The sequence below is a fragment of the Numida meleagris genome, chromosome 1 (assembly GCF_002078875.1).
Source record: "Numida meleagris isolate 19003 breed g44 Domestic line chromosome 1, NumMel1.0, whole genome shotgun sequence".
NCBI lineage: Eukaryota > Metazoa > Chordata > Aves > Galliformes > Numididae > Numida > Numida meleagris.
Window position 1 is genome coordinate 136670323 of NC_034409.1, and position 24073 is coordinate 136694395.

The window sequence follows — 24073 nt, forward strand, 5'->3', positions numbered from 1 at the left end:
GTAAACTACTGTGGTTACAGTCCTGAAGAGTGTGGGTGGATTGGAAAGAGCCCTTCAGTGTTTGTGCACTGCTGCACAACATGGGAGCCAGATCAAAAGGGCTTCCAGCACAGGCAATGCGTTGGCTGAGGATGGTGCAGGGCAGAATGGATATGTACTTCCCACACAGGAGGCTACGTGAGCAGATGTTCTCTAACGTATTCTTGGGTACCACAAAGAACCGGCCTAGCATGGCAGCCCTCTCACAGCCTGGATCTTGGCCTGGATCAGCCCTTCTCAATAGTCTTTCTCTGATTAAATGATATTCAAATGGATCTCTGAAGTAACAGATACCTTGAATGTTGTGAACATTAACGGGAACCATGTTTAACAGAGTAATGTTTCAAATCCAAATGCACTGTTTGGAGAAACTGTTTCAAGAAATATAGAGGCAGTTGAGAAGAATGCTTCTCTTGCCTTCCCTGACCAACTTCTCCTCTTTTCGGGCCTGGGAATGGGTAGCATTCTGTCCTTATTCTACACAGGTACTAAATATAAAAAAGTTTGACTAAAACTTGGGAATGAGAAAGGATGTTTTTAAATAAAAACTCAATTTTCTGCTCAAACACCCAAGTACGCATTTGAAAGTCTCATAGTGTTGTAGTATAATGAGCAAGCATTGATAGATACTGATCTGAATGAAGTTACTTTTAAATGTATTCCAAAATAGTTTAAAATGCTTTTCTTGAATATAGTCTTCTAGGTATAACTATTCGTTCACTTGTCCAGAGGTCTCAAAAGTCAATAATTAAACTACTGAAATTTAAGGTCTGAAAGCATGTCAGTATTTCACAATGCCCATGTGTAAAGCAGAAAAATTTGTGATGGGACTCAGTAAAAGTGCTGCATACACTAATTTGCTGAACAAATGACCATGCGGTTTCAAATTTACAATGACTTCTGTTGCTACAGGCTGATATTATTATCTCTTCTACATTTTTAAGTGATCTACATTAAGTTGAGGTAGTTTTGGCTTTCATTGTATCAGGCAAGCACTTGTTTTACTTTGAGAAATAGGACTTTTCTCAGACTCTAAACTGCAAACAGGAAATGTCAGCAAGGGAAGCTCTAGCTAAGTCAGGCCCAAAGCTGTAAATAAATGAAACATAAGTTTTACAACACTTTTTTTCCCCAAACTATCATTTTTTAAAATGATCTAGTTACAAGATGCTGGCATACTCCATGAACAGAAAACTAATGGCTTTCAACAAGCAAGTTACAACATATTATCCATCTTGTTCTACAATGATTCATTTGTACTCACAACCGAAAAATAAGATCAAGATGTCAAGGGAAAAATTCTGATTTCCAGACCTTTCACAAATCTTTGCTTTATTTGTTTTTAATAGATAGCTGACTTTTATTAAACAGACGCTAATTGGTCATTACAAAAACGAGACTCCACCTCAAAGATGTTTTGGAAGTAGGCACTTTTCATCTTTCTCATAAATTAACCTATGTTTTGCTACACATAAAATTATTTTTGCTTCAGTCTCCAGTTAAGCTATTTACATTCCTCTGTTCTGGAAAACACTAAAGAACAGCCACCAACAAACATTCTTAATATCCTAATCTGTAAGTAGGTAGCTATCTCTTGTGAGACAATGTAGAAGACCAGCTGTATATTTATATTTTTTTTTTAAAAAGCAAACAAATAATAATTAAAAAAAGAAAAAAAGAACACTCTTCTGAGTATTTCTTTGGGTGACCTAAACAACTTACCTTGAAAAATGTTCCCACTGGATGATAAAGCCTTTGATTTACATTCATTTATAATGGTAGTATATGCAGTACATGTGCATGCACAACCAAAGATAGTGTAGATTAAAATCTCTACAGCAAAATTGAAAGAGATAAGGAGAGTGATTGAGTGTCTACAATATTTACAAAAGCAGGTAATTTGCAGAGAGAATTCATGGAATGTTTAAGTACACTGGATTTCTTCTTCACCGCTATTGCTTTGACGGAAGCCTTTAATATGCTTTTTTTTTTTTCTTTCATACATGGGAATAACTTGGACAGTTGAATGGGAATGGATTAGCAAGGGTCTGTTAAAAAAAAAATAATTTTTTTTTTCTTGACTTGAAACATGCTGTATTTAAGTTTATTATTAACCTCCTTCTTCCCATTGTAGGTCATTTCCTCCTGGGGTTAACCCTGGTTCAGCGTATGTTGCCTATGATGCATTAAAGCTTTTTCTGGAGAACACTGAGGGGGAGCATTCCTAAATGGAGGTGCTCAATTCGGTTCCAGAAGTGGTCAGTATATCAAGCCAAGATCTGCACTGCCTTCTGAGAAGCCTAGAGGTGAGGCGTGGGAAAGAAGAGGCTGATGGGTTAGTGCCCACTCAGTGGGGACAGAGGGAGGGCATGGCCACGCACCAGGCTGGGGGCTTCAGTGTACAGTGATGGCATTAGGCTATTTCCCATTTGCACTTTGAAAACTTTGCTCAAAGGGCCTGGTCTTGGAAATGCCCCATGGTAGTACAAGTTTTCACTGAAATCAATGGCTCACCTGCCTTGCAGTAGATTATATACTACATAGTTTAAGTAAGAAAGAAAATGAAGTAGAGACAGCTGACATACTCACCTTTTGCCCTTTGACTCCACTGCAGTCACATTTTCCACAACCAGAACAACCCTGAAAATAAAACAGAAATCAGGGATTAATCACCTGAAATAGGTGACAGACAAAACATACGACAAGTCAGGGATGTCAACAGGGTAAGACAGCACAGGGAATGTCCACGTAAGCCCAGTGCAATGCTTCATTATCCTTATACAGATGTACACTCTCAGTCACAGTCCAGTAAAAGATGATTTTGTAAAAACAATAATAATGGTACATTACTTTTAAATTATTGTATTTTGGACCACCATTTTAAACATAATTCATTATTATAGAACACACACATATTCTCCATCTAGCAATATGAAAGACAATTCAAAACATGTGAAATTCCCTCTAGGATTCAATATTTATACATTCAAAGCCCAACAGAATTTTTAAAATATAATCAATCCCCTCTTAGAAGCATCTCCTTAGTACCAGATCATTAATAAGTGGCTTGTATTCTGTATACATATTTAATCTCTATAAATACATGCCATCACTTTGAGGAGAAAGGGATGGTAAAATAGCATTTAATGACTTCTAGATTTAAGGAGGAAAGCAGCAGACCTGAAAAATATAGTCTATGTTTTTTTTGTAGACGCAAAATATTATCTACTCTACACCCTCCAGATCTACATCATGAGGTGTTTTAATGTTGATTTTCTCAAATTTTTTATCACTAATTAGCAATCTCCGGATAAGAAGAAAACAGTTTTGAAAGGAAATTAAAATACTGGTATAATTACCACAGTAAACTATTTAAACAAGAACATCTGCACATTCTTTACAAAATCAAACCAAACCACAGTCTCCAAGAGGGCGAACTATTCCTCTAACTGTGAGACGTGGAGACAGTTGTTAATGTCTACTGGCCAGGCAATGAATGCTTTCAGGGTAACAGTCAGCAGTTATCAAAGTATTGAGATATCTGTCACTTCATCATGAAGAGCCTCTCATTTTCCTTGCAAAACATGAAATCAGAAAACAGATGAGAAAAGCCAGATTAACTGCTGATCAAGAAAAATCTCATGGTTTCTTTGTGTTCCTGCACACTCAAGGGCATCTGGGCTACTCCTCCCTTCTCCTCGTCACTGCCTCCATGAAGCCACTGGTAACTAACTCAGGCAGTCCATCACTTTTATAGTTGTCATACATCCCAGAGAAAAACTAGGAGGCAAACAAGCAAATCTCTGAATAATCCACCAATGCACTCAGGATCATTCAACAGCTACAGTAGGCCATTATCTGGGAGGAGTCATGGGCAGCACCTCTCTGGAATGAGGACTCATCAAGGATTCCAAGCGCCCATTCCTCCATGCCTATGGGCTCCACAATCTACAGGGATCTCAGTGCAGCTGGGAAGCCAAAGCAAACCCTAATGTTTTGAATTTAGAAAACTCTAAAGAGACCAAAAAACAACATCACTCAGGGAAGTTAAATAATACATTAACACTTTTAAAGTACATTTTATTTTAAACCAAAGCATCAAAGAGAACATATGCTTTAATGCTGAAAAAGGAATTACTAAAGGCTGTCCAATAAAACTAAAATACCAACTCTTGAAGCATCTGTTGCTTTTGATGAGATCTCATTTTTTTATAAGTAGATCCACTGAATTTGTTGTTTGAAGTCGAGCTTTCTCCACATTTACACAAAGCAAAAATATTCCTTTTTTTCTCTTACATTATACTGTAGGAAGAGAATTAGACATGAAAACAATGCCAACACATGCTACAACGCCAACTCAATAGTGACCAGGAGGGAAAAATGCCACCCTCTGAATAATTAGCTTCGCTTCTTGAACTAGAAACTTCTCTTTGCCTAGGAAAACACTTGAAACTCGTGTTTCAAGAACTGACCGAGTACAACCTCTTTTAGTTTTTCAGATCTGATGAGATCACAGCTGGAGGACGCATGCCTGAAGCTCACACTTCCTCCTCCAGAATCATGTAGAATGTTATCAGTTTTATCAACACATCCCTTACATTCAGAAGTCTGTTTTAATTGCATCTGGGAATGTAATTAAAACACGTCATCGAATCATTATAAACATCTGTTTTCAAGTTAATCCCCTCATATTTCCTTAAGCCTGTTATTTAACATACACCCTTTTAGAAAAAGGTATGTTGCTATTTGTTTTCAGTTGGGTTTTGTTCTTGATTCTGGCATGCCCAGAAGAATGGACTTGTGCTTTCACATCTCCTTTTGTACTTCCAAAACAGATGCTATTATGTTCTGTTTTTCCTGTTTCTTAATCCTTAGTTTAGAATAACCAAAGGCAAGGAAGGTAAGAAGGTATGGAGCATCAGGCAGCACAGCTGCATAAGATCCCATTTGCAGTCCAGAACTGTGGCCTGCTGTGCCAGAGCAGGTCACCTGTGCTGCAATACTTTGCATTTGTTTTATAGTAGCATCATCTCCTACTGTAACATTTGTAAGCAGATGGAAGATCAGCCAACAATGACAGCCTCTACTGGATAACATTATCTGCAGCTATGAAAACCTATTTTTAAATCTGAAGGATGTGATAAGACTACGCATATGCTAGGAAGAAGCTTGAGCTTTTTCCTCTTGGTCCTCTGGGAAGATAAGAGGGCCAGACTGGAAAAAGCTTACGGATCAAAGGTCAGTTTAAGGAAGTCAAAGGGGCATTTAAGTAATGAGGTGGGAAATTTGGAGAGAGGAAGATGGTTATAGCAGGTACAGGAATCAAGATTTCTGTTCACCTGACCCAGTGCCTGTACAAACATCTATATTACTTCACTACAGTCACCCTTTATTCAATGGCGAGAAACAGGCAATTCTGGGCTGGGGTTCATCTCACCTATTTTGGATGTTTGCTTTCAGTGTAGATGAATCACACCTTAGAGGAACAAGTAGGAGAGACTGAAACAGGAAGAAAGGAATATGGGCTATGTACAAGAACAAGAGGAAAAACTGAGAGAAAAATGTACATGGGGGATCAGAGGGCTTGAGGACACAAAATGGGATGGAAAATAATAATAGCACCTCATCACTTGGAAAGTGGAGAATATCATTCAGCTGTGTATCTTTTGAACAGTGAACAAAGAGATTCGCATTTCTGGTATTCATTTAGGAATGACTTATGAACCTTACACAATCAAGTCCTCAATGGGAAACTATCTTGATGGAAAAAATATAATCACCTTAAGGTAAGTGAGCTGAAACTAGGCAAATTATTGCTTACTTTAAATTGTTCTGATTTTAAATCAGTCTTAGGATATGAAGAACCCAGATTATGATTTCCCATCATACAAGCCTAAAGATGAGATAAATAGCTTCGTCCCATCTCCTAGACATCCTCTCTGAAATACCATCTTCTCCAGGAACTGCATGGATCTCAAAGCAATCCCTGCTGTCCTCCAAGTGCAAAAACAGAGGAAGAATGGTGCTATGCAGGAAGTGCAATATGGGAGGAGACTCTGAAGAGGAAAGCTCTTTATCACTTGCGTAGGAACCACCTACAGATTAATCCAATGACCCTTGCCAGATGTACCATGATACTTCACCTCTGTACAGTCAGCTTGCAGCTTTCAAGCAGCCACAGCTCCCTCGCATCTCAAGCCAGCCTGTCATATATTTGGTGGCATTCATTTTTCTTTCTCTTCCCACAAAACATCAGCCCAGAAGCAGAAGCTCATTTTTGCAGAACAAATTGCTTCATTTTGTGACAAGCATTTCCGTTCTGTTTCTTTTTCCCAGACTGTCTGCAACTGATAAGTTTAGTGAATCATGCTAGCAAATCAGTATCAAACTATTAAAGATTATGTCCCTTTAACAACATGCAAATGAATGTGTTAGGCAGACCAAATATTTACCTACAGGAGAGCAATTCATTTATTAACAAAAAGTCCTAAAAGCATGCTGCTGACAAATGGGTCTCCCAGGCCAGGCCCCACAGGCCATAGATCCCAGGCCTCAGGGTGCTCAGCCCCAAGCGACACGCTGAAAAGGCTGCTGATGGAAGAAACTCTGCTCTGCAGTCCAGTTTCTAACACATCTGTGAAACCTCAGCTACAGACTTCTGCATTCTGCTCTGTTTTTCCATGTCCAGCTACTTTCCTGGCAGTTGAGGGCCATTGGAACACATACAGGAACAATACAAACAGGCAGATTAGCAGCCTGCAAGGGAGACAGCAGCCATATTTGGAAATGCACCATTTCTGGAAACCACAGATAGCAACAAAAGAACACAAATCAGAGCCAGTTCCTGGGCACTCACCTCTCCAGCAGAAGTGTATTTTTTGAGACTGAATGTGGTTCACCTTCCCACACCATCAACCCAGCCTCCACAGGCTGTTTCAACTGCCAAGTTTCCTACTAGCACAGGCTGATTGCACAGGCCTCACTCTAGCTCAAATCTTACACTGTACACTGCAGGCATAAGTAAAATCTGATACAATTCTGACTTTTTACTTAAGGCTGATGATGTTGAAAATCTCATTCCAGGGAATACAATGATCTTCCAGTGATTGAAAATCTTGTAAACAGGGGACCAATGAGACTAGCACTGATATTCAAATTTTGTGGCTAGCCACTTCTAATTCATAGCTGAAATGCTTCAGCAAGTAAAAAATACTTATGATTTCATCTCATAATTCATTCATTATAAAATGACATTGTCTGCTTAGACATACTTAAACTGGTCATATTTTCTGAGACCAGAGAAGATTTCCCACTCTGTGTTGCTTTAGTTCATATTCAAATTTGCACTGAATTCCGGTACCAATTCCCAGTTCAAACACCAATTTCGGTTATGCCAAAGGGATGGCCCTGTGACACATGTAGCTCTAAGTGACAGCTGAATCTCATGCCTTCAGACAGTCCTTCCCTCCCTGCGGTAACTTTCCCACAGTGGAGATTTATCTCCATATAGCAAAGGCTGCACTTCTACCTGTACACATACTTACATAACTCATATAGCCGACAAAAGTGCTGGATCAATCCATGTCTCCAGTTTCACACCACACCAAATACGGGAATACGGAGGTGATGCCAACTGCAGGATACTTATCTCAAATTCCTCTCATATTTTCTTCTCTCCTCAGGATGTCAAAATAGCTCCCTAGCTGCATTAAAATTCCCCTGTGTTTACCCTTTAGATAGGGCTGTACTGAATTACCTGAACTCTCCTTTGTGTGTAAAATATCACTGGAGGAAATCACTGCTATTTTTTGGTTAACTGCAACACTTAGTCAAAATGTTTCTTAACTGATGATGCAGTCCATTAACAACTTGAAAAAAAATGACATTGCTACAACCTCTGATTTACAGCTGGCTGGAACAAACAGGATTTTTTTAATGTATATTTTTAAAGACTATCTTATTTGCCTTTGTAATATTAGATTTACTTTAGATTATGAAAACACATGGTAATCTTGAAAAAAAAAGAAAAAAAAGAAATAAATAGAAAAAAATAAAAAAAATAGAAAAATAAAATCCTTATTTTTATCTTAAATAAATATAGCAGTATGAAAAGTTTTGTTATTTCTATATTTGGCCACACCATTTTTAAACAAAAGGATAAATATTGTTTGCAAAAAAAAAAAAAAAAAAAAAAAAAACAAGACATCTCATCTACTAAAAAATAGGTCATCCATGAGCTGAGCTGAAGAGTGGAGTCAAAACTTGCTGACTACACTGAACATGGCATCTTTAAAATTCAAGGAAATACCCATTAGGAAAAAGCAACTCCTTCATGAGTTCAGATGCATTTCCTTCGATCACACTGAATGAATTAAAATCAAACAAGCCAAACTCCATTACTTAAGCATTCTTCAAAAGTGTTTCTGATTTTTTTTAATAATTGTATTTATTATTCTTAATATTTTATTGATCTATTTTATTCTTTGAATATGGTTAACATTTTTATTTCATCCGTTCTAGAAACTTTCTTTTCATCAAATCACTAATCTGCTAAAAAATTCACCCATTTCTGATCAAAATCTACTAGCTATTCATTTGTAAAGGTTACGCTTTTCCTTCATTAATGTTTGAATTGTTGCAACGTAGAGCAGAATGTATTCCCTTTTGTCATCAGGGAAAGTCAGTTTAAATGTAGCATCTGAACAGAAAATGTCACTTGAAAAGGAATCAACTACTGTGGCTAGATTGAAGTGAATCACAGAAACTATTTCGTTGATGACAATTAGCTCTCACTGATAATTAGGATGGTATCAGTGTGACTTCTTCCTCTAAGTACAGTTAATCAGTGGAAACTTTGGCACAAGCATTTGCACAAGCACTGAGGGGAAGCAGGGGGACATTTGCTGTGCCTACAAGGGCTTTAGTACGACTACAAGCTTTATTAAAAGTGATAAAGTGAGAGAAGAGTGACTTGGTACATAGTTGCCCATAGAGGTTACTCCCATAACCTCTGTTGTGAGGACAGTAAATTATTTTCAGTGATGTCTGTGCAAAAGGACTGGCCTTGATCAAACATCTAAAGACTAGGAAATCTACCCCTCTCAGGAGTCAGTACAAAGCTAGCCATCCTGGATTAACAGATGAGCTTCAACCCACAAAATGGTTAAAGAAAAGGAACATCTTCCATGCCTTCATTTTTAGGACTTAACACAGAGAACAAAAACTGAGCACAGCTCTCATTTCAATTGTAAAACCATCCATTTCAGATGTCTAAAGACAGTTAAATGATAGAGAAAATATATAAAGAGTATCTTCTGATTTTATAATGTCAGCAAGTTCCAGTCCTTCCTTCTCTCCAAAGTCCCCTTTATCACCCATTAAAAATAGTTGGCCACTTATTTTCATGTTCATTTTTTGTTTCCCAGGAAATCATGGCCAGACTACACTTAATACTGTACTGGGAATTCCTTGAACCAAGAGACAGCTTATTGGTTGTACAGCTTTCAGCCTCTGGGTCTCCAAGTTCAGCTCTAGTGAGCACTAACTGAAAGTTTCTGTCATGTAGCAGCTATTTAAGATCCTTGGTTGTGTCATTTCCATTTTTTGAAGATTCAGTATTCACAGAGCACAGAACAGTGCCATTCAAGATGTCCTGTGGTATCCCACCTGCCTCCAGGTGGAAACAGCTCTCTGCTCAGTTCATGTCTACCATGCCTAATAAATGTTCCAAATGGCACTAGATGCCTAGGTTTAAGCAATCAAAATGACTACTGCCCAGTAATCAACAAAGGCTCATTATACCTTGTATGGATAAGATGAATCAAAATACTCATTCTACTGAAGACTTCCGTGGGATGCAAACTGATGTACAAGCATAGGACAGAAGGAAGCACAAGTGGTCCCCACACATTCCCTGCTAATGTAAAGCTGTTTTAATACATCTTTTAGAGATCGCTTTAGACCAGATGAGAAATTTCCTCTATCAAACCTACGCAGTGGAAAACTGGCACTTCAGTTACTAGTGCATCAGAGTATCAAGTATCCTGATTAATTCAAGGGAAACTATAAGCAATCTCACCCAAATTAACATACAGATAATATGGAATGGCAATTTACTACCTGAAATATCGTACATGATGAAATTTGAACTGGTTACAATGATTCAACTTGGATTTTACTTATAATCATTGTACAAGTTTTAGAAAGTTAATTGATTCTCTACAAAGAAATCTCTACATACTATAGCTGGAATGATTTTTTTACGGCTTTTAGGACATGGGGAGCTCTTTGTAGGTTTTGGCAGGTTTTTCTTCTGTTTGGCTGGGGGATGTATTTGTTTTGTTGTTGTTGTTTTTATTATTACCAGAATCTTACAGGATGTTTATACAAAAACTGCAGACAGACCACAGATCCTTGTCAGAGATCTCTAGTGTATTCTGGCCACTCACAGCAATATTAGCTCAAGTTTTTATGCTTAGTATTAATTACTTCAGAAAATATACCTATTTTTTAATCAGCACTGATGGAAGTACTTCAGTAAAAAAAAAAAAAGTTGTAATAAAAAAACAGTCACATCTTCTCAGTCAAATGAGTCCCAGATTGCTGGAGCTGAAATGTTTTATTGTAAAGATCTCATTTCTGAAATTCTTTTCCCAACTCCCCATGGGTCTGTCCTGGACGCGGGGTCATGGGAGTCCCCTGAAAGCTGCTCTGTGAACACAGCTTTCCTGTCGATTGTACGAACATCATTTTCACAAAGCAATGCAAATCCAGGGAGCTTCCAGTTAGTTCACAGGAAATATGAAGTTATTCCTGTTGTTCCATATTTGGACAAAAATGACATTTATAGCAAGTGTTTCCTCTAAGTAAAATTCTTTACAGGAAGCTCTGGAAAGAATCAAGGCTTTTGCTTATTTGGTGAAAATTTCAGAATATCACATTGCACCACACAATTCCACACAGCTCCAGCTGGTGAATACTAGCTAATTTCATTTTCATTGTAACACTAACCTCTCCATCAAGGTACTTCCAAGCAGATCTGCTTCCATGGACTGACAGATATGTTTTAACCTCCATCAAGCAGAGAGTATTGTATTTACCAAGTAACTACTATCTATTCAGCTGCTTTTGTGCCCTTTTCCTACTAAAGAACCTCACTTTCAGTTATACTTTCAAAGAAGTAACAGATATTCCAGGTTTCAGTAGGATACAAGAGTAGGTGGATTCTCTGGTATTCTAGTCACTGCTCTTCACCAGCAGCAGCTGGGGACTAGAGCACAGCCTGAAACTATCTTCTATTCAGTAAAAAAAATTTCAGGAACACATTTCAAAAGGCATGATCCTTTCTAAATTTGATTATGATAATCATTGCCTACAGTTCCCATCCTAGTCTTCTACACTGTGAAGAGGCAAACTTAATCCGGGCAATACAGGTGAGAAGCTCTCATATTCCATTTTGTGAACTTAAACAAATAGGTCTAGTTGAGAAGGACTGAAAACCATTCTACGGAACTGCCCCTTTTGTAGCAAAATGGCAGCAGGCCAAGGTCCTTTGTGGTGGGGCACTTTCCCAAATGGAGAAAAAGTATCCTTCTTAAAGGCCACATAACCATCCTGCATCCTTGCTGGTGGTTTCATTGGTCATGGTAGCTTGCAGGACATGGACAGAGCCTCAGAGCCTGTGTCCTCACACATCCACGTAGGTTGTAGAGGCCCTCCACAAGGATGAAACAATGCATGCAGTGGCCCATCTGATGAGGTGGCTGCTGCTCCTCATCCTGCGTGGGCTGCTGCCCTCTTGGCTGCTACCCTGAGGGAAAGCCAACTTCCCTCGGGCCACGTATCCAGAGACTTTACCAGCCTTTCACTTTTATAACCAGTACTTAGCACCTGCAAGGCCCTAATACATCAGGATGGCAGAGAAAGGCAACTGTGCAGGGGAGACACCGCCTCAGTGCTCCAACTCATCCCCAGGCCTTTCTGTAAACCTCAAGGCCAAGGAAATGCCTCAGGGAGAGGGGACGTGCAGGAAGCCAGTGAAGCAATTTTGCAAATGTTTACAGCAAGTTGGTGAGCCATGCTTTTCCCTTCCGTTAGCTGATGAACATGGATGTCAACATAAACAAACAGATTTGAAAGTAACAGCTCTAAAACAGAACAGCACTGGGAAGTGGAGGGCTTCTCCCTTGGCCACTGGTTGCCTAGACTAAATAAACAAGGAGGTGGAATCCTCTTGGTGAGGACACGCACTGAAGAATGAGAGAAAAGCCCAGGAAAAAAAAACTCCTGGACCTCTAGGCCAGGGTCCTGAGGATAAACCCAGGTGATGTACAGTCCAGCACAGATGAGGACAGCTCTGTTTTAAACAAATCACATGGTCTGAGCACAGCTTTCCTTTTTGTGGGCACTGAGTACTGCGTTTTCACTAACATAACTCCACTTTCCACCAGAGGAGGAAGTTATGAGCAAGTACAGTGGGAAAGCCACCCTGGGCCTGACCTTACCCAGGAGACATCCAGCCTCCATGTCCAATACAATGCATGAATGGCATCCATTTGCTCTTTCCTAGTCCTTTGCTCTCAGTCACTGGTTCCTTATACCTTAGCCCTTCCTGAGTCAGATTCTGAGAATGACTTATGAAAAATCTGGCTCTGTGTGACATGCAAAAAGATTTAGCTTCATGTACCTGTCCATAAAGGCATATGCAGTGCCTGCAGTAAGAGCTCTACACATGTTCCTCAGGATAGACAGACTGCTGCAGGAGCAGATGACTTGGGTAATCCTTTGTGGAGCCAGGAGCCACACTTATGATCCTTGTGACTCTTTCAGTTACTCTCTGAAACAGTGGCTGTACCTGCACAGAGGGAAGATCTCCAGTACACAACCCCATTTCACAAGAGGTGCAGCATCCTGTTTACACCAACATTTGCCCCTACTTGTGAAATGCCACAGCTTCTACAAAGAAAGCCTTAAGGGAAAACCCCAATAACCTCCATGGCATATTGAGGAGTATACGACTTGCTATTAAAATCCCTGCAGGACTAGTCCCTCAGCTGGAATATTTGGAGGCTATCAAATTTTACTAGACTTGATGCAATTTTTATTGCATGATTTTATCAGAACTGTCTAAAAGATTTCTTGAATTAAAAAAATGCTCACTTCACATAAGCTTTTTTTCTTCTAGATAGGATGTTAGCTCTCTAATCTCCTCAATAACATTCGGAAGAAGAGATAGGCAAGATAGTGATAGCCTTATTCTGGTCAGCAGACTCAACAAAGAGTCATAAGATTGTTAATGAGTAATTAATACCCTTAAAAAATTGTAAGGTATTCTGGAAACAGCAGCAGTAACCACAGCACTTCAACATCCTTGTCAAACACTGGATTTAATATGCATGCAGCATGTTTAGTCTGCTTAGCAGCCAGCCAAAATATACACACACACAATATGTTTCATTTTACAAACCCACTTTCCTTCCACGTAAACCTCAAAGCTCTACCAAACAGGTTCATTACAGCAATACTACCGCTACAATAAAAAGCCATATTTAATTGCTATAGTGAAAGATTCTAGCCCGTTGTTGCAGACAGACAGTTCTAATACCCATAGAATCACAGGCAGACCTGAAATTGGAACAGTATTTCCCAAAGTAAAAACTGTTTTAGGTGTATTTGCATTATAGTCTCACCATAAATTTTGGACTGCAAGCAGGAACGGGTGTTTATTACATGCATTCTTCTCAAATATTTTAACAAATCAACAGTCGACAGTCTACCTGGGCATCTTCTCTCATGCTCAGAGATATAATTTAAGTTCAACTAAATTAATAATTTTTGTAACAAATTGACAAAAGCCAGATTCCTCTTTAGACTCCTAAAAAGCCATAATAGGAAGCAGCTTTTTTTTTTAAGCAGGCCAGTGAAGATGTACTGCTTTCTCTTCAAAATAAATCAGTGCCTTTTCTGCTAAAGAAAAGACTGCACACTCCACAAACTTCTCATTCATTTCCAGTCACATTTCAAAGGACACTGCCCCATAAAGATACTACATGGATATGGCATTGGCTGTTGAAGAGCCTCAACTTGCAAGAAATATAAATCTTAAATTCAAAGCTCATGGTTTTACAAAAATCCTCTCTCAGTAAAGAAGACTCTACTGGTCAGAAGCACAAAGAAAACAAACCAAAGGGGATGGGGGGGAAACCAACCATTTTTGTCTGTTGTTGCAAATAGTCCCAAAGGCTTCTTACTTCCTCTCTGAGAAGCACCAGATAATACCAGACAAGTACCAGGTAATACTTTGTCCAAGTGGCATTGTCTTTTAAGAAAAGGTTTAGGGAGAAGAAACAAGCAGATTTAAAAAAGCAAAAGAAAAACAAAAAGAAGAACAGCAACAAAAAAAAAAAAGAAAATTCAACCCTCAAATCAACTTCAAGCTCAATACCAGGACAGACAGTTGAGAAGCAACCCCCAAAACACTGCTTCACTTCACAAATCCATTTCTCAAGGACTTTACAATGCCCTATGACTGAGGCAGGACCTCACATTCATAAAAATGCACTTGCCCTACACCCTCTACTTGACAATGAGAGAAGTAGGAAAATGTCCTCAGAGAGCAACAGCCTCTCTCTTTCACAAGCATCCTTGTGCACCCATGACTTATGATTTTCTTGTATCTGACTTCAACAAAAAGAATGAGGATGAACAGCCTAACCTGTGGATTGCAAAGCTCCTATGAGAATTAGGAGCTACAGAGAAGAGGCTATGTCTCCTGCTTCCCGACAAGTAGTATTACTGCTGTACAGGGATGTAAAATGACTGCTACAATCTGAAAGAACTCAAGTCACTAGCATGCATTATGCTTGTAAGACTGGATGGATTGGATGCCTTTAGGGACACTGGTGTTTTCCTCATTTATCCCATAAGCAGCAAACTTACATGGGAAGGAAGGAGCTCTACCCAAGATGGAAATCAGATGGTCTACATCACACACTTTTTCCCTGAGTAGGTTTCAGCTCCTACTTGATCCAGTTCTTACTTAAGAGCCTTGGGGCACACAAGAGTTCAGAGAAATGCAATCAAACGATCAGTGTAGATTTTATTGCCATAATGTCGTTTGAGTCGGAAGGGACCTATAAAAGTCATCTAGTCCAACTCTCCTACAATAACAGGGAAAATCCTAATCCTAATCCTCTAATTTGAGCTGAATTCAGCCCTTACATAAAGGCACCAAAATACACATACAGGGGACAGACTATAACACTAGCTCTTCCTACACTAATCAGGTTTTAATTCCAGAAAATGTTCTCACTTGCAATTTGATTGTGAAATTCCAGAGGCGTGACACACTGTAAATAAGTATATTCATTAACGATAAATTTGTCTCAAAATGAGGAGCAAACGGCTAATCCAGAAAAAATTTCAAAGAGTTAAATTTTGGCTTTCTACTGTTTAACTAAATTTTTGCAATGTGGCTAGTCAATTGGATTCTTTCAGCATTTACAAAACCTAGCCACAAGGGAAAATATGCATTATCCACGTGTACTTGCCTGGCCCAAATGGAAAACAGAAACAATTTTCTCAAAACCACGTTTTTATTAAAAATTTAAACGTTGGAACATGACCACAATAGAACAAAATAGCGACAGGAAATATTATTTTAGTGTGCAACATTTGTCAGACGCAAAAGGAAACAAACTTGTCAGACTTCTCTTTCTTTTATGCTTCTTTGTTGACTAGACAGGAAGTTGACAAAAATTGTTGGTTTTTTTTTTGTCCTTGTAAAACATACAACGTAATTTTTATTGTAACATTTCGGCCTCTGACTGCATTCAGTAAATAAAACCTACTTCACGAGCATCCAGGAAAGTGTTTCATATCTGACAGCTTACAAAAATGCTGAACTAATTAAGCACAAAGCTAAAAGTAAATAGCTCTTGCTGAAGAAACGGAAATAACGTGATTTAAAGGAAATCCATCATTTTCTTTGGAAACTTCCTGGAAAGCCATAGCTGAGTAAAATGAAATATTTGCCTAACCTGCATTCCACAGGTAAAGGTCGGCAAGAATGCAAACATTGATGAAAATTGATATATAGCTGTAAATACTGTGTGAGTTATTTATTTCAAAACAGTAAGAAGCAGCCAGGTAATGCTCAGCTATAAGACTGCTTCTACTTATTAGTGACAAGCAAGCAGACACAAGTAGGCTTCAGCAGACTTGTATGTTACTTAGAATTAAAAATAAACTGCAACACAGTAAGCTCATCCATCCAGTAAAAGCTCTGTGCTAAACACTCAAGATTGTGTGCTCTGTCCAAAAATATATATATATCTAATTTTTCTGAAATTAATACACATGAGTTAATATAGAAAATGGTAGAGAAAAGGGCTCTTCCAAAAAATATCCTCCCATTAAGAGGCTCAAGGCACCCAAAGGGCAGCATGCAAGACACAAGGATGGCTCTTCCCCCCACAACTCACGACAGGTGAGTGCAATCTTGGTGGGACCTGTCACAGGTTTCCCCTCTCCTTCCTGCAGCCATAGCCCTCCTAGTACGCTGCCACTGGCATTCATCAAACCCATCCTAGAAATAAATTATACGAGAACTTAATACAGCGACACTTTTCCCCACCATGTTCTCACTTGCCAATTTTAGCTTCTCAAACTAAGATCATGCTCAAGTCAATCAAAGAAATGCTGCCACAATGGAGGTACAAGACAATGCAAGGAAAAGCAGAGGCCAAACCTCTGAGGACCTGTACTTTATATCAGTTTAATGTGAGAGGTGTAAAACTGACAAGCTTCTCAAGTACTTCAATTACATAAGGCACTTACCAGGCACTAAGGTAATTTGCTAAGCCGATGTATTTATGAGCTGCTGCATGCTTCTGTGCCAGAAGAAGATGAGGGTCTCCTGACTTTACCTTTAAAATGAAATATGATTGACCATACTGCCTTTTCCAAGACTGCAACTGTCACTTACTAACAAATATACTTCCATTTTTATTGGTTTACTGGTAATCTAATACTGGTTTGCAAGACATGGTGCTTTTTTTTCCCAGAACAGGTTGACCGATTTCATTTAATTTCCAAAGAACTGAATTGACTACAGCAGTCAATTGTAATGCTAGCTTAGACAGGCTTATAGATTGTGAAAAATGATCACACATTGTGGCACTACCAACACGGATTCATGCCATAATTTGCAAATTTCTGGGCACTCAGACAGATGTTGAAAAGGAATTTCCCAGTGCTCATTGCTAGAGCATTCCCAGCCTGTGAACAGCACTGGTAGACATCATGGACAGCACTAGTAGTACACAGAATTTGCAGTTTTGCTGAATAAATGTTAAGTTTCTAATTGCAAAAACTTTATCCTGCATCTTTCAGTACACATTCTTGCCACGTGCAGTAAGTTTCCAATTATTATCCTCAGGTAATGAAAAATTACCTTGAATGAAGCAAACATGAGATGTGAAGACTAACACAGTCCTAACTGACAAGCATTTCACTGACATTTCAGTGCCAGATGAAAAGCTGTTTACAAGCTATAAATTAGTCTAGCTGTTTCAGAACATTCTGACTAGATTCACTAATTGAAAAATGTTCAGCTTGCTGCAAGAAATGCAAATATTGACAATTTTGAGTAACAAGTGTCCTCAAAAAAAACAGGAATAGAAGTGATAAATGTAAGCAAAACCACCCAAAGTCACATCACGAGACTGCCTTCAATGCCAGCACATCTGCAGAAGTTGTATTAAAACTCAAAGTTCAGAACATGTCATTCTCATGGCAACATCCTTTATGCGCCAGATGTATTCCCAAATCATTCCCTAGAACAGACCACACTTTTAACCACATATCTAAATAACACTTAAAAAAAAATCCTATTTACACTGTGTGAAGTTAAAAACAATTAAAAAAAAAAAACCAAATAAAAAAACCCATGTCGTTCCCAAAAGCACTACATCTAGTTACTAAAAGTGTCTCATTAACAGAAAGGGTGTCAGTGCTGACCACACATAACACTAAACCCATACTAGCGCCTTACAGATATGTAGCAAATATTCATGATTATCAAGGGTCCTTTGGGTTTTGGCACTCTTATTCAGGCTTGCAGTTATGTGAGTTCATGAAAACCTTGCAGTTTTTGTTTTTTTTTAATAATTGAAAACTGTCATTCCTCTTTGATTGTCTTATAGGTTGGAAATCTGCAACCTAGAGATAAATTTCAGAGAAATCAGAGGGTAATTACCAAAAAATAAACAAACAAACAAACAAACAAACATTCTTTTTAAACTAAGATCATGCTTCCTTTGGGCTCAGATAGCATTTCTTGCATGTGGATAACGGTAACTTCAATCAGATTTGCTCATAGATCATTTGTCTCACTGATGTAATTCAGCAGTTGAAACAAATGAAAAAGGAAGTCAAATATGAAATAATTGAAGCTTTTAGGGAAGATTTCATCTGCTTGATTAAGTCATTTTAACCAAAGTTAATGTAAGCACAAATTTTACAAGGGATTTAGTTCCTTAATTTGACTGGTGCTTGCTTTAAAGGAGCTATTTATTTATATTATGTTTTTACAATATTTATTGTTCCCTATCTCTAACAGTTTATCTGATCTTCAAGTAAAATAATTTGGGCTTGAAAAGTACCCTATTAAGCCAAAGATAAAACAATTCATCTAAGTTGTATACAGTGCTAGAAGGAAGTTATTTTATTTAAAGGAATCTTAATAATGAAGAGATGGAGCTTGCAGGAGTTCTGAAAATCATCAGAAATTGAAGTTTACAGCCCTAGCATCATCCGTGAACAAAACTGGAAGCTCAAGAAACGTGTGGAGCAAAACAGCTCTCACCTACAGGACCCAACTGTGGGTTTTTAACTCTTCCCTCATTTCTTTCTCTGGTATGATCTCTTGAGAATCATCCTAGTGAACACCCTATGAGTAGAGAAAAAAAAGGAAGAAAGAGCTGCTGAGATGGGGGATTAGGAGTTCTGATTGACAAACACAGAGGCACAAAGCTTCATAATTCTGAAAACTGCAGTGCAGATCCAAATCCTTACAGCAGATTCTTTCTACAGACTGCCGTACTCACAACATGACCCAGCAATATGATCAGCAACTTTGACAAATCTTGTTACTCGTTCAGATTTGGATATCCAAAATACCACAACCACACTCAAGAGTAGCTTGGGTAAAGGCAGTAATGTCAAGTAAAAAAAAAAGAAAAATTTATTTTCTGCTTTTAGCTCTACAGAACATTGAAATAGTCTTTTTGAAATGGCCACATAATATTTGCACTTCCCAAATCAAGGCCTAATGTAATAGTAAGTCATATCACTTTTTAGATCATGGAATCACCATTTCACCCCTTGGAAAAACTCTATACAAAAATAGCTTCTGTAGGAAGATGGAAACATTAGGGAATTAGTACCAGGATTCTGTTATACTCATTAGACAGCAGTCTTCTTCCTTTGCTCTTATTTTTCACATCCTTCCTTCCTTTTAGATGACTATGTGTCACCATTTTGTAAAAAAGAAAGCATGTGAATTTTATCGTTGCGAAACCTCTAAATGCTCTTTCTGTATTTTTCCAGAATTTTTAAGTCATTGTGGAGGAGTAATGAACCACACACACACAAAAAAAAAATTATAGGTATTGTAATATTTCATTCTTATCCAGAAAAATGTGTACTCTTCTTAATGACGGTGACTAACTTCAAATACCGCATGGAAGCATTCATTCTAATGAACAAGTCAGAAGGAACTTTGACTTACGTATTTTTTCCCTCCTTGTAAATTCTTTTGGCCTTTTCCGTTTCCAGTGCTCCTTCTAATATATGTCCGGCCTTCTCTGGAAGTTCTTAAACGCCTGAACCACAAGCAAACTTCAAACAAACTCTAACAAAAACGTACAAAGGCACAGGAAGCTTTTGATTATCTCTGACTAGAAGACAGGCCTGCAGTAGCAAGCTGACCTAAAGGTACTGTTGGTAGTGAAAAGTTTAAGGAGCAACCAAACTGTCAGACAACAGTTTAAGCTGCTCTTCTTAGAAGAGTCCTCAGGTTAGTTTCTTTGACCTGAACATGACAATTCTGATGGATAATGCATAGAGAATTCCTGAGCCTACTGTTCAGATTGCACGCTCATTCTTGAAAAGATTTGCAGTATAATTTATAAATGCATCTAATAGATGTGATTTATAAATCAGTGGGTTAGCTGCACACTCCTAAGGTTTCAGATAGCAGAGTTCTTGCAGCAGGCTGTTGTATGATAAGCTCCAGGTTTAAAAACTGCCTTTCAGAAGAAGCGGAGGAAGATCCTTGTGTGGAAATCTCACATGGCTTCAGCCAGTGCAGAAAGCAGTGCCCTCATGCAGGCAGCCACTGCAAGGAGATACAGAAACTGCTCTGCACTCTGTGCACTGCACGTGGATACAGTTTCATTTCTCTCTCTGTCAGTATGCCCTATTAGCAATAAACACCTGCATGGCTAGAGACTCATCTCGAGAGGGAAGGTAAAGCAGAAGAAGCCGCTGAGACTGACTACAAAGTTCCTTCCCAGGCTGGCTTTTTCAAGAGCAGGATTTTGAACCTATTTTCTTCTTCAAGACTAGCCACCTTTACACTGCAAGATGTAGCAAATTGATTTCCAACACCTATCAAGTATAGAAAAGGCAACCTAGGATAGGAATATGATGAGGTATCTAAAACGAAGTAAGGACAACTTAGAAGAGCAGCTTCATGCACACTTAAGGAGAGTCACATGCTATTTTAATGAAGGACTATCATATTTAATTGTAAACATCTGTTCATTCTAAGTAAATGGTTGCTATGCTAGATGTGCATATCTCATAATAAAATGGGTATAGAAAAACAAATGCAGACGATGCACTAGCGAAACAATTCCTGAAAGGTACTTCTGTGCCTTAGAAAAGCAGTATTTATTGTAGTAAAGAAGTGGATTATAGAAATGCATTACTACAGAAACTGACTGTCTACAGTCATTGTCCTTATCGATAAGCAAAGAGCATTTTAGAGGTGCATGTTGAACAAATGCCTTTAAATGACTGCACTGAATAATGCAGTATTTGTCAGTATATTTTCACTTCAAATTAGGAGCCTATTCTACTTCATTTTATATTTTCACTTTCAAGCAAAACCAGCTGACTTTTCATGTACTTTCAGTTTTCAAAACTTAGTCCCTGGCTATGATTTAATCTCCCCTCCAAACCAGAAGAGATTAGATTACAATTACAAAGCACTGGAAACAGGAAATGTTGTAAACTCTGACACAGTACTAACCATTTGTTCAAATGACACTGTGAAATTTTCTTAAGCATGGTCAGTCACCATTTCCCTACATAGTTTTTTGATTTGACCTCCAGGAGAGCTGCAAGAGAAACAGCTTCTGTTAACACTGAGGTCATCACCAGGTTATGCCACACAAGAACAGATATATATCATCCATCCAAGCCATGGCACATTTGTATTTCATTACCGAAGGAATAACAGTAACAAATTTAGGAATCAAAATTAGAAAAATAATTACTAATGCCCTCTCTTTATTGAGGAGGCTAGGAGTTTAGTTGACCAACAAGATGTTCAAGCCAATGAGGGATTTAATTTTAGGCAAAAGTTTGTACTTGTGTGAATCTTCTTAATACACATAGGTACAGCATAGTGAATGTGCCTCAGAGGGATGTTTCGTGTGAAAAAAGTGAGAGTGAACATGGAAGGAAGGTGGCCAATGCCCAAGCAATAAATCTCAGGTTCCACATGACTGTAACTCATGAGTAAATGTATTTAGCACCAGGAGAAGCTGTGAGTTGCAGGTGTTGATTCTTGTTTTGCACTGGGGTTTTAACTCCCCCAGGAATATCAGCTAGTGCTCTGGTTTGAGATTTGAGGATGCAGGACCAGGTGCCAGGAACTATTTTGGCTGGGGGGAAGGCAAAATGGAGTGAGAAGGAGGATGTGCACACAGGTGGCTTCAGAGGCTGACAACTGGAGGAGAAGAGTGGCAACGACTAGAAAACTGGGTAGGATTCCTGTGCTGGGAGACCAGGAGAGTGTAAGATGCACAAAGCCAGAGGAAATAGATTTTCTCCACGAAAAAGGGCCAGATAAGGAGACGGACTGAAGAGGCCATCAGGCAGGAGGCATTATCCTGTGGGACCTAGGGGAAGGTGAAGACCAGTGTAGATGGAGCAACAGAGGCCCCAGTATAGGAGTATAGCATTTCAGAGGCTGCACAGAGGTTTGAGACCAGATACGAGGAAACTGAGAATGTGAAGGAATGTGGTTCACAGGGGAAAAGCGGTGAGCAGGAGATATTCCCCAGATGGGTCAGCATGGAACTGAAAATTAAGACTGGAGCAAGGCAGTGGACCACAAGGCAAGGGCGAACTGTAGGGACGTCTCTCTCCTCATCCCAGGCCCTTCTAGTCTGGCTGTGTGGACTCGCACGGGGCCGCCACTCGACCCTAACCCTCAGTTGTTGACTTCTTTGCTACCCAAAACCCTTCTTAGGCTGATATACTTTCATGAATCAGCAACTCAGATTTTTGCAAATCATAAATAAGGAGGAATACCAGATCACATTTCATCTTTTTTTTTAATTATTCTTAATAATAAGGGAAAACAATAAAATTAAATAATTGTTTGCACTCCTACTGCATTGTATCTATCTGCAGCTTAGAGTATCAAAGATCTGTTTTTTTTACTATTCTAATTACACACATAAAGCTTAGGCTCTGAATAGAAATAAATCATCTCAAATTACAAAGACATCTTGCTGTAACAATAAGGCCTTCCTTTTCCCACTACTGGAAGGATTATCTTTGTAAAAATACATTGCTTAAAAAAATGCCCAGAAATACTAAATCCATGGCTCATACAATTTAATGTAAGCCACAGATACGTGCAAGGTCATATGCTAAGTAAATTAAGAGAACAATATACTGGCTCTGTCCCCTTCACTAACTGCCCCAATGCATATATTTTATGTATAAGTAATAATAATAAAAAGAGCTGCACTGAGAAGCCGCATTAAGTGGGAGGGCAAACAAGAGGGGTGAAGAAAGGGCCCTTTAAAAGAAGACACTGGAGTTTTCTTACACACTGGCCAGTATGTTAACACCACATAACTACACATCCTTTTCCCTAAGAAACACTGAAACTCCACACATCTCTCAAGGACTGTTTAGATCCTCTCTGTTCTAGAACAGGTGCTCACACAGCTCAGTGGAACTCACTGAAATCTTTAACAACTTCTTTGTAACTCCCATGCACATTAACTCTCAAAAGCAATTATTAACTCTGTTTTGGGCAACATGAAGAAACTGGGAGAATGGTAAAATTAGCTTCAAAAAAAGAATAGCATCACACAGAGGTAAGGTCTTTCTGTGAAGCCCTTTTTAAAAACTTCCAGATTCCCTGATGAAAGAAAATCTTTGCTAATGGTTCCTTCTTAATTAAAATTGCGTGTATGTGTGTGCTTTTCTTTCATGAGATTTTTTTTTTTTTAAATGTAAACTAAGGGTCAGGAGGAACAGGCAGCTGGGCCCTATATCTGGTCTACAACCCTAAAATGAGAGCTAAGGATCCTCTAAACCTTCTGCACACGTATTTTTCACTCAGTTTGAGGTACATTCAAACAAAGCCATTGTTCTATTTTCCTGAGCATCGTTACACCAAAACAAGATCAAATGAAATTAAACAGGGTCTGAAGTGAAAGAAAATTGTTTCTTGAATGTGAAATCTTGGCCCAAATCACTTAAAACCATCTCCCAGAGCTGTCTTCTTGGGGGAAAAAAAAAAGAAAAAAAGAAAAAAAAAAAAAGAAAAAGTAAAAAGGACTTTTTGAAAAGAACTTCCCTCTTGCATCCTACAGAGGGAGAGATGGGAAGCAAAAAAGAAAAAATGAATATAACATCTGAATAGATTTGATTCGTTTTCCAAGTGCTCACTGATACACACTGCAATTGAGTTTGATTGCCAGTGTTTGAGAGAACTACAGGA

The 24073-nt window shown here is 38.6% G+C and overlaps 1 protein-coding gene across 2 annotated transcripts in view; it reads right to left on the bottom strand.

Annotated features, from left to right (window-relative positions):
• The window catches only part of COL4A1 (collagen type IV alpha 1 chain), a 111402-nt gene that overhangs the window by 62402 nt on the left and 24927 nt on the right, over positions 1–24073 (bottom strand). For both annotated transcript variants that reach the window (XM_021415186.1, XM_021415177.1), the window contains exon 2: positions 2629–2679. In XM_021415186.1, the coding sequence (XP_021270861.1) occupies positions 2629–2679 (51 nt within the window). The remainder of the gene's footprint in view (positions 1–2628; positions 2680–24073) is intronic.